We start from the raw sequence: 12,145 nt of genomic DNA on the forward strand, positions 1-12,145 counted from the left end.
AAAAGTAGTGATGATTACATCGGCTGATTGTGAGGATTTTTTTTTTTTTTTTTTTTTTTTTTTTTTTTTGGATTGTGAGGATTTAAGAGAGAGAATTTATTGTGCATTTGAATTTTTAATCACATTTTGCCACCCAAAAGATGAATTTTAAAATACATTGGGTTTTTCTCCCCAGTCCAGTCATGCATGATCTCAGACAGTCTGAGTGGAGATTCAACTCTTCTGACCCAATTATTTGAATGACAGTTAATCACCACGTAAAATCAAATGTCATAATCCTGAAAGCTCTAGCTGCAACTCACAAATATCTGGATAATAGATTATTCAATTGATTATTAATTTAATCAATTAATCAACTGTTCCTCAACCAGCCTTCTCCTTTAATGTGCATACTGAACACTATGCATGTAACGCATACAAAAGAAAATCACCACATATACATGTAATGCATTTAATTATATTATTATATATAATAAAACATAAAGAGAGCTGGTAAGGCCCTATTAATCGATAATGAAATGCACAGTTTTCATTGCTAATTGATTATCTGTTGCACCCTTAGTTAATTGATGTTCATTGTATTCTTTATATATTTTCTACTCATGCGACATTGACTTTAGGACCAAAGGGCTTAATTTTATTGCTACGATTCACACATCTGCAGCACTGCATAAATCTTTGTCCGTAATGTATATTCAATACACCCTAAAGTGATACAATACATCTGGTTCAAGTTATTATTTTAGGTTTATGACTATGTAGTACATGCATCTGGCAGCTGCTCTGAGGAAGGATGATGGTAATCGTGTGGTAATATTGAGCTTTCACAGTGTCATATTATTAGCTTATTTTTTTCCCACAGAAGGAGAAGTTGAGGACTGGGTCATGATGAGAGGAAGTTGTTTAGGCCCATTTAGTTTCTTCTACAAAAATCTGTGTTTAAGCAGTGTTAATGAGCTGAGTGGGTACCAGAGACAGCAGATGCTAAATGTGAATTTTGAATAGATTATAATAAGCTTAAAAAATCTCCAACCTGTTACCACAAGAGTAAGATTTCACTTGGATTTACTGGAAACAAATGAGAGATGAGGGTTATGGCTGGAGGTTGATAGACATGCAGTCTTAGTAAAAGGCTTCTGGGCATATCTGTAACCTTGTGTGTCACTTGTTTAAAAGACAAGCCTTAGTTAAGTCTATTTTTCTCTCTCTCTCTTAAAGGAGGAAAGTTATTTGATTTCCACAAAGGAAGTCTTAGAGGTTAACATTGGTTATAAACCCATGTTAGCCTCTCTGCCATCCAACTTGTCTCCGTATTCACATAAGAAACATCACCTCAGAACTAGGTGAGCCGGAGTGATGATCCAGCCACACGTCCAGCACTGGTCTGTGCGTCAGTGAGTCTCTCAGCAGGAAGCTGCCAGTAAATGGCTGTTTTGGTGGGGGCTGGGAGTGTGTGGCAGCTGGTGCAGGATAATGGATTAACTCGGGGCAGGGCTCTGATGCTTTTACCTCCCGCGACCAGCCAAACCATCCAGCAGCCATCAGTCCCTCCGCGGCTGTCTCAGGATGACTTCCTCATCAATGTTTAATAAGCCATTTAGAGGCGGTCAGGCCTGCTCACTGATTGAGCATATCAATATGGCTCTCTTCAGGATATTGACAACTGTTCTTTTGCACTGTCTATTCATAAAATAAGCCTGAAAAATGTATCACAGTTGCCAGAAATATTAAGCAGCACAACTGTTTTCAACATTAATGATTATAATAAATGTTTCTTGAGCAGCAAATCCGCATATTAGAATGATTAGAAGGATCATGTGACATTGAAGGCTGGAGTAATGATGCTGAAAATTCAGCTTTGCATCACGGGAATAATTGAATGGTTAAAAAGAAATAAAAGAAAAAGAAAAAGGTTATTTTAATTTCAAAATATTACTTCATTTTTTATTAAATAAATGCAGCCTTTGTGCATATTTGAGTATAAGAAACTACTTTCAGAAACACCAAAAAAAAATTCAACTTACCGACCCCAAACCTTTGCATGGTAGTGTACGTCTTATAGCAATTCACTTGTGTTATTTTTAAATTATTTCTTTAGTTTTAAAGGGATCGTTCACCCAAGAATGAAAATACTGTCATTAATTACTCACATCATGTCATTCCAAACCCGTAAGACTTTCTTTCATCTTTAGAACAGAAATTAAAATCTGTTTGATGAAATCTGAGAACTTTCTGACCCTCTGTTGACAGCTACGCAACTACCACTTTGATGCTTTAAAAAGTTCAGAAAGAGATCGTATATGTATATACGTGTGTGTGTATCTATGTATGTATGTCCAGTGAAAGTTTACACTGGTACTACGATTGCTATAATGCCATTGCCAGAGCATGATACAGGAAAGGTCTTTGAAGTTCAGGCTTGCCCTTGGCCATGTGGCTTGAGCATAGGATTACTGTAAACGTATCTCATTCAGTCCAATTGATCAGGGTTAATAAAGTTCATAAAGGGAACCTACTTGAAAAATCACTGTTGTGCCAGTGGTTGTTCTTGCTTTCACGCTGCAGTTGTGTCCCATTAAAGTCTAGTTTGGATTTTTAATGTGTCCCCTGATGATTTTATGATCATTCCTAAGATGCACGTTCAAAGCTACGGCACAGACTTGCTCTTGCATTTTAAGTATTCGACCTAGTTTTTCTTTGAATGAAAGATGAGTTAGCAACGATCATCTGGAGTTGTGAATGTAGCTGGAGGGGCTGTGTTCTGAATCTTACTGTGTGCCTTGTGATAATAGCAGCCTCCATTTTCTGCTCCCTGGCTCGTGTCTGTGGTCTGGTCTCTGAGTGAGTTTGTTAGTTACTCACTAGATAACTGGAAGGTTCATCTTCAGCAGGAAACTGTAAGCCAAGCATGGCAGTGGCGCAGAGGCTCGGGATTTCCATTTTCCACTGCTTTAAATCACTAGTCAATGTTATCCACCTGCTAAGAAATAACTGACCTGACATTTAGATCGGATGCAGGAATATTTAATAATGTTAATTAACACCAACATATGTTAGTCATACTTTGCATTCATTTTGAGAATCTTACATTTAACTTTTTTTATATATGCTAATCTATGGCACACTTGATAAGATGCACACAGAGCCAATTAATAAATAAAAGATGTGTTACTAGGGAGAATCAGTGATGTCTAGAGCAGCACTTTGAGCTCCAGAGCCGATCAGGGTCTAAAAGTCTGTCATTTTCAAGTGTCTGGCTCAATGAGTAGTGTGTGGATGTTGAGAACCAGGTAAATGACACACACGTGTAGTAAAAATAGACTGGAACCATTTCTTCCTTCACAAAGCAGTTATTATTTCATATTTATGAAAACCTTTCTTAAAGATAGTCCAACCAAAAATGAAAATTAATTTATCCTTATGTCGTCCCAAACACATGACTTTCTTTCTTTTGTGGAATATAAAATTATTTCATTTTCTTGGTGGGTTTTATAAAAAAACAGAAACTTGGAAACTGAGCACTGTGTGTAATATCTGCACTACTAGCATATTGTGTCTTCAGTGTCACGTGATCCTTCAGAAATCATTCTTAATATGCTGATTTGCTGCTCAAGAAACATTTCTGATTATTATTAATGTCTAATAATCACTCTTCAGCTTTAATTTTCTTTTATTATGTAATGATATAATTCAGTTAAATTATAGGCTAACTCATTTTATTGCATGATAAAATAATAATATTGGCCTACTTATATTATACCTACTAGGTCAAGTCTTCGTGAAATACGGCAACCATTATTGAATTATTGGTTATTAGAAATGTTTAATTCCAAGGGAACAAGCAGCATATCCGGTCAAAGGAAAAGGAAATAAAGACCTCTTTAGAACGTCCATAGATGACTATTTGTTTTCATACAGATCATGTACAAATATCTCTTTCATTACATCTAAGAACACAATTTATTTCAGGCAACAAGCTCTTGAATCTTCTGTTCTCTCTTTCTTATGCTGCTACACATATTTTATTCGTCCCCTTAATCGTAGTGTGGCAACTCTAGCCCTATGTTGTGACCTGGTGGGTATGGCAGAACAGTGTGGGTTGTGTTATCTAGACCCAGAGGAAAGCCTCACTCTGAACAATAGTCTTCTTATCTCATCTGTTGCAAAAAATCACTTAGATGAATGACTCAGTTAGTTGTGAATGTAAAACTAATATTGTCCTGTTGGTCATCTTTTCCGGGTGTTTTGGAATCATACGCTCATATGCTTACAGAGACGTGCTGTTGGGAAAATTTCCATCCAGAGAGCCACAGTCATTCAAATCGCTGTTTGTTTGGAAGTGAATGGCTTTCTGTTTCTGCGGTACACCAACATACAGTGGTCTGCTTCGTCTGATTGATGCAGTAAATCATCCCAACTCTAAATGAAGATCAATGTCCTTGGTGCACCAAACATCTCTTTTTATGGAAAATATCCCTATTATTTGTGTGAAGGGGAAAGTGTGATGATAGGCTAATGACACAAAATCTACCTTTACAAATTGGAGTGGCATTAAACAAAATGGTAAAAAGGTTCCATTGGACAACTTTAGTTAATCCATTAAAGGTAGGGTTGGTCATTTCGGAAAGGCTAGCAATAGCAAGCTAGCTTTGAAAGCATGAGATCCTACCCTCCTTTCAGAGCATCTCCAAAGCCACGCCTCCTCCAAAACGGGCATGAACGAGAGTGAACCACATTGGTTCTTGCAGAAGCTCAAACGTGCTGCGTAACATGAGAATGAACCTCATTGGTTCGTGCAGAAGCTCAAACGTGCTGCTTAACACGTGAGAATGAACCTCATTGGTTCTCGCACGTCAAGCGATACATGCTTGAGCTTCCGTTAACCTCAATAGATGCGAGTTGATGAATGTTTATAAGTGAATAAAAGCATAAATTCAATCTGTTCATCATATAAAGCAATCAAGTCTCTTTAGAACATTTTGCCTAAACCGCTCAATTCATATGAATTAGTTTTACGATCTCTTAATGAACTTTTTGAAGCGTCAAAGTGGTAGTTGCGTAGCTGTCAATGGAGACATGGAAAGCTCTCAGATTTCATCAAAGAGATCATTTGTGTTCTGAAGATGAACAAATGTCTTACTGGTTTGGTACGACATGAGGGTGAGTAATTAATGACAGAATTTTCATTTTAGGGTGAACTATCCCTTAAACATAAACTAATATTACTAAATGATTTAAAGGGGGCATATCGTGAAAATCTGACTTTTTCCGTGTTTATGTGCTATAATCGGGTCCCGGGTGTATCTACCAACCCAGAAAACGTGAAAAGTGAAAACCCAGTAACTTTGTTTTGGTAAACTTTTCTCTGCAAGCATGTCAAAAAATAAGCCGATCAGATTTCGCTCCCCTTCTTATCTTATTATAATATTACTGCCCCTCTGCACGTTTCCACCCATGGCGCTGCCATTTGGTTTTCGCAGGTGACTACTGTGTAACCAGTTCTAACGCAATGACAAAAGTTTGAGCAAAGCATGGAGGACACGCTTGACCTGTTCTGTGGTTGGCTGCACAGAGTCCCAGCCTCAGATGAGAAGAGAGCAGTGGATTCATTTTATTTTCAACGAAAATCACTCAGAAATGGATGAATCAATGTAACTCCACAACAACTACATAAATGTATCTACTAACCGTTCAGAAACGTCCAAGTGCGCCTAAATGTTGCAACCTCTTCCTGAGTCTCTCTGTAAGGCTGCACTCCGCTACTGGTTATTTCTGAGATTTTGGAAGAATGAGATTATTCATGTGTTTTGTTATTGTATCCGAAGCTCGTGTAAAGGATGGGCCGTCTTTTGCACGGGCCGGGGAGCAGCAGCTCATTTGCATTTAAAGGGACACACACAAAAACGGAGCGTTTTTGCTCACACCCAAAACGGAGAAAATTTGACAAGCTATAATAAATGATCTAGTGGTATTTTGAGCTGAAATTCAACAGACACATTCTGGGGACACCATAGATTACATCTTGTGAAAAGGGGCATAATATGTCACCTTTAAAATCATTTTTAAATAATGTAGTTAACTATTGTTAACAAGTGGAACCTTTTAGTAAAGTGTTTACTAACAAGGTAAAGCAACTAGACATAAAATAGGGAAGAGTATTTTTTAATTTGGCTTTAGTTTTGCTGTGACCCATCATCATTGTTAAATATTTAATTGTGTCATATTGATTGGAGACGCTCCGCTCTGACACACATGGGATCAAGCAGTCTATTTTAAACTCATAAAGCTGGAGCTTTTATATGTCAGGTCAAGCGTGTCCTCCATGAAAACATCGTAAGATGGTGTGTGTGAAGATATTTTTAAGAATAGCAGTTACAGTGAGTGATGTTTCTATGTCTGTAGCATTGAGACAGGTTTACTAGAGAATGATGATTCGGTGCTTCATCTAGCACAGTTTAGTCTTTGTACACAGTGCTCCAGTGTTCTGTCTAATGGAGCGTGTATGCTAACCGCAGTACCGCACAACTCTTCTGGATGCAGGAAGTGATACAGCGTGACAGCCAGAACCATTTAGACAAGAACTCTTGGGCTACATTCACACTGGGAGCCTTAGTGCTCAATTCCGATTTATTGCTCAGATCATATTTTTTTGTATAGCTGTTCACATTGTTTGCATGCGCAAAAGAACTCTAAAAGACGTCACGCATCACGCTGTCATACGGAAGTAAACACGGAGGACATCTGAGTAATCTATTATGTGTTTATTTATGGTGTGATCTGCCGCGGAATCGAGCCAATTTATGCAATATAAAAAACAAAGACGAGGAGGTGAAAAAATAGTGCAGAATTTTTTTTAACATTTGATTTTATGATACGAGCCCTCATGTTTTGCTTGTATATAGAGCTGTCAATGTTATACTTGACACATCACTGTCCTTCCACTGAGTGCCTTTCGCAACGTTAAAAAATGAGACTCACAAGCAGAGAATTGAATGGATTTGGATCGCATTTACCTGCAGTCTGAACGTAGCATTAGAGATGGGCCAAAATATATATGCAGTGTGTGTGTGTGTATATATATATACCTAGAGATTGGCATGGGGTACTTTCCATAAGATCATCTCTCAATGCAAATCAAACTAGCTTTTAGGCTAACTGAAATAAAACCATGCCAATCTCTAGGTATGGTGAAGGCTATGTGATGATGTGGGACTATTTTAATTCCAAAGGCCAAGGGAACTTTATCAGGATGCATAGTACCGGTATCCTAAAAAAAAAAAGTAAAAAAATACTTAAAAATAAAAATCTGCCTGCCTCTATGGGAATTTAACATAGGGGTGTACACACTTATGCACCATGTATTTTAAGGAAGAACATTTATTTATTTACGATACATTATTCATTCACAAAGAAAATTGGTGTCCTTAAAGGTTGGATTTTTCCTAATTTTTTAAATTAAGGCATTAAGTTCAATTTCCAAAATATGATTTTTTATTCCTCTTTTTAGTCAACTTTAGCATGGGTGTATTCACTTATGCATTGCACTGTACTTATATATATATATATATATATATATATATATATATATATATATATTTCATAAGTTTGGAATAGATTGTTAAATGTTTTCTTATGCTGACACAGGCTGCATTTATTTGTTCAAAAATAGTATAAAATAAAATAACGGTTTTCTATTTTAATGAAAACTGTTGTGCTACTTAAATCTTTTTTTTTTTTTTTTGAATAGTTCAAAAGAATAGCATTTGTTTTAAATGGAAATCTTGTGTAACAGTATAAATGTATCAATTCTGATCAATTTAATGCATCCTTCTTGCTAAATAAAAGTAATCTTTTTTTTTTTTTCCTAAAAAAAGTATTATTGAATCCAAACTTTTGAATTTTTAGTGTGTGTGTTGGTGTGCATTTATATAGACAACCAGGCAGCCTCTGCTTCCATCTTAACACACAATGCTTTTTCTTCAAAGTGAATTGTTAGTTTCACTTTTGCCTCCATGTTTCTGTTGGACGCCTGAACTTTTCTAGCAGCTCGTTTTCATATTTTCAGTCCTGCAGCTGGTGTTTTGATTTTGCCATAATCATTTAGTATGTGAGTGATGAGAGTTTATTGTAATTGCGAATGCATGGACCTGGAGACTTGGAGAAATGCCTCATTATATTTGGAGGCTGGGAGGATTATCAGATTACATGTATGAAAAACAAAGCAAACAATTTTGAATATGAAAAGCTGTTTTTGTCCCCAAGGAGTGCTTTTAAAATGATTGTGTATGCGAGTGTACAAGTTTTTGTACTGAGGATTAACATTATTTGTAATGATTTACTTCTCGGCTAGTCTCGCATAGCCAGAACTTCAGACTGATGGCTGACGGTCTGGACTCCATCACAGCTTTCATTGGCCACGGCCCTCCCAAGAGGATGTCTGACTGACATGTAAAGCAACCAATCACAGTTCATTTTGTTCCGCATCGTTTAGGGCCATGAAAATGTGAAGTCCATACAATAACAGACCTGCGCGCATCTCTGTTATTCATTCAAGAGCGTTGGAGCCACGAATTTCACATACTTTTAAAAATCAAACACTGCTTTCTTTTTCGATGAGGGGTTTGGCGTCACGACGGCTTTGTTTCTAGGCAGACCGTTAAAGAACATGACACACACGACGACTTAACTCCTGAATTGTTTGCCATTTTGTGTGCCATATGCATCAGAAGGCGGCACAGACGCCACACCAGACTTTTATTTTGACTGTGCTAAGAATTCCAGCACCTGAGCACACACAGCGCTCCTTCACCGTCTTTATTAATCTAAAGTCTCTGTTTAACAGTTCTGTCTAATACGTTATTAGATAAAACTGTTCAACAAAGTAAACTGTATAAGAAACAGTATTATAGTGTTTGCTTTTATCTTATTAGTAATAGAAAGGCAAACACTATATAATACTTCCTCATTTACCATCAGCATTAATTTGTAGCCTGCATGAACGTGTTACTCTAATCTCTGATTTTAGTTGAAAAATAAAATAAATAAATGCTTCATTGCGCACAATCTTACCAGATTATTGAGTGCCCTGTTGGTTACACTTCCTTTTTATTCATATTTGTTTATGAAAAATACTGTAATGGGATTACAGAATCAAGAAGTTGCCATCTAAAGTCTGTTTATTTATTCATTTTCAATTTATTTGATCTAATTTATAAAATAAAAAGCAAAATATCTACATCAAAAATGTAATATTGGTCGACTACTATTCAGATTTATCAACAGCGAAGAATAGCTTGTGAATCGCATGCCTCATGCATACACAGTCCAGTTCCTTAAGCTGAGTAGTTATACATCATACTTCTCAGAAGATGACAACTTGCATCATATAATTCCATGTATGGCCCACAGCGTCTGAGGCTAAGAATAGGTTACAGGAAGAAACACTGCGTGGTCAATGGGTTGACGTAGTGGATCAGCACCAGTTCATGAGTCAACATTATAAACTCCTGTTGTCAATGGTGCTGTTAGTAGCTTCCTAAATGAGTGATAATGGCTGAATCTAATTTTTTTTTTTTTTTTTCTGTTGTTGCTGTCTTGGGAGGGACATACCAGTGAGCTGGCCTCGTGCATTCTGCGCTATAAAGCTGTCAATAGATGCTGGGCCACTTTGAGGGATCTTCTCATTAAAAGCAGATGATGTTCTTTCCATGCAGCTTCGAGCGTGCGGTTCTGTCTGAACGGCTGAGGCGCAGGCCTGGCGTGTGTTTAGAGTTTAGAGCCCTTATGAGTGATAAATGCCTTTTGTAACTACATGTGACTCAGCGTATGTCCTCATATGGCGAGGCGTTCAAGCTGGTTTAGCTGTATCTTGGGTGCTCGCCAGGCCCCCAGCAGTGCCTCGTAAAGGCAAAAACTGGGACGACAGTTGGACAACGTGAAATGTATCACACGCTGTTTAGGTTACATTGTCTCTTTAATCGCTTTACTGCTGCATTTGATGGGTGTCACCGAGGCTTTGCTTGTGTTAAGATTGTGGTGACATTGAGATCAAACTCCATTTAGTAGCATATACACACACATAATTTATTTATTATTTATTTATATTGTATAGGGCAATATATTGGTACCATATCAGTTTTCTTTCTTTTTATTTATTTGTTTGTTTTTATTTATTTATGAAACATATTATGTATTACTTTATTATTTAGTATTCATGTAAAATATATATTTTTTTATTTATGTGCATTTGTTCATTTTATTGTGCATGCTCATTTCCAGTGCTGATAAGATGATATTTAAAAAATACTTATTTAATAGCACTGTTAAATCTTTAGGCAAAATGAATATTCGTTTATCATACTATATATTATAATGCTTTACCTAAATGCAGTTGTAGCATTTTATGATTGTTTTAAGTGTGTGTGTGAGAGTTTTTTAAATAGTGGCCATAACAGAATAATTAGCGTATCTGTATGCCAGCATTTTAATATTGGTGCATCTATATCGGTGGCTTAAATTTTGGCTGTTTTGGTTGTGTCAGCATCTTTCTCTATCGACGACCATTTAAAAGTAGAGATCATAACTAACAAGATCTCTGTCTCTCTTTGCAGTGAAGCCGTTCACAACCACTGTGAAGGAGATGCGCCTTCATAGAGACGACTTTGAGATGCTCAAAGTGATCGGCCGGGGAGCCTTTGGGGAGGTAAGGAATTCAGTGAACCCTTGTAAGGAATTCAGTGAACCCTTGTTGCCTTTTTGGCATGTTTAAAAGTGCAGGGAAATCACCTCTGAATCTCTCCAGCCTTTGCCATATTGTGTGGTTTGTTTTCATGACCCATTTTGTGTGTCCAATGAAAACCCCAAACTATCAGTGAAGTATTCATGTCCCCCTCAAGAATCTTATCAGCAGCCACAAACCTAACCCCTTCCTCTCCTCTGAGTTTCCCTTCTCTCCCCCCTGCCAATTCCCAAGGGATCTTGGCCTGGCGTTCGACTGCTATTCTTGGGCCGGCACAAATCTAGGCATTTTAGACTAATCATTTGTTTTACAGGGGAATGTGCTACTCGTTCCTGCACTATAACACTTGGACTATTCACTACACGCACGGTTCACTTTTCTTTTTCTTTACCAATCTGCCTTCCATCACTGTTTCTCGCCTACATTTTCTTTTTCTTTTTTTTTTTCTCATCCTCCTGTTCTCCACAATTGAATTAGATTGAAGTTCGGGAACCAAACTACAAGTGTGAACAGACCCTTTGTTTTCAACCCCAACCCATTTGTTTTTTTGGAACTGAATCACAATAAGTTTGCATCATCTATAAGTATTTTTACATGCACAATTATAATCAGGGTACAGTGCAACAGTTGGGTTCTCGAAGTAAAAATCTTATTCATTTTCTTCACAGGGAAATTTTTAACAATACCTTAAATCTTTAAATCATTTTTTTTTTTTTTTCCTCTGTTGTTTATTTCATTCGCAGTGCTTCAGGGGATTGTAGTTATTTCCCTAATTAAAGCTGTTAAGTACACATACTTGTTAAGTATGAAGTCTTTTTGTCTGATTTTCAAATACTTTTTTTGCTTCAAAGCAAAAAAAAAAAAAAAGGCCTGTTAGGTCGACTTTACAAAAAAACACGGACTGGTACGATTTCAGCAAACTGAAAATTCCCAGTTAATATTAACAATCATGTGGGGACAGATTATCAGATATTTCTGGATTAGGAGAAACATTTTGCTGTGTCACACCTTTCTGCTCTGTCATTACACCTCCCTCGTAAATGAATGTGTAATTGACTCATTTCCAAATTCATACAATTCAGTATTTCCGTTCATCTGAAAAAAAAAAAAAAAGCAGAAGTTAACTCTGCTTGGCGTCTCATCGCTTGATTCTGAAGCTGAATAAGACTTTATTTTGGGGAGAGATCTGTCCATAGTTCTCCTCCTTACTGTAGATTCCTGTCAGGAATGGCAGTGGTGGCACAGGAAGCAGGGCAGGACGGTGCAGCTGTCAGGAAAGGCTCCGGAAACCAGAACCGTCTCTAAGGAGTGACTTTCGTAAAAATAGTGTCTCACTCCGCATGTAATCTGTGCGGTTCATTGTCCCTTCTTCAGCCGCCGAGACCTCAATAACCCTTCCTTCTCAGT

General features: G+C 37.2%; 1 protein-coding gene across 5 annotated transcripts in view; it reads left to right on the forward strand.

Annotated features, from left to right (window-relative positions):
* cdc42bpb (CDC42 binding protein kinase beta (DMPK-like)) overlaps window positions 1-12,145 on the forward strand; it is a 68,901-nt gene that overhangs the window by 15,426 nt on the left and 41,330 nt on the right. For all 5 annotated transcript variants that reach the window (XR_013823034.1, XM_079889465.1, XM_079889462.1 and 2 more), the window contains exon 2: window positions 10,611-10,702. Coding sequence is in view for 4 of the 5 variants with exons in the window: in XM_079889465.1 (XP_079745591.1) it covers window positions 10,611-10,702 (92 nt within the window). In the remaining variant the exon portion in view is untranslated. The remainder of the gene's footprint in view (window positions 1-10,610; window positions 10,703-12,145) is intronic.

This window comes from Squalius cephalus, assembly GCF_949319135.1.
Source record: "Squalius cephalus genome assembly, chromosome: 12".
In the NCBI taxonomy this organism is placed as follows: Eukaryota; Metazoa; Chordata; class Actinopteri; order Cypriniformes; family Leuciscidae; genus Squalius; species Squalius cephalus.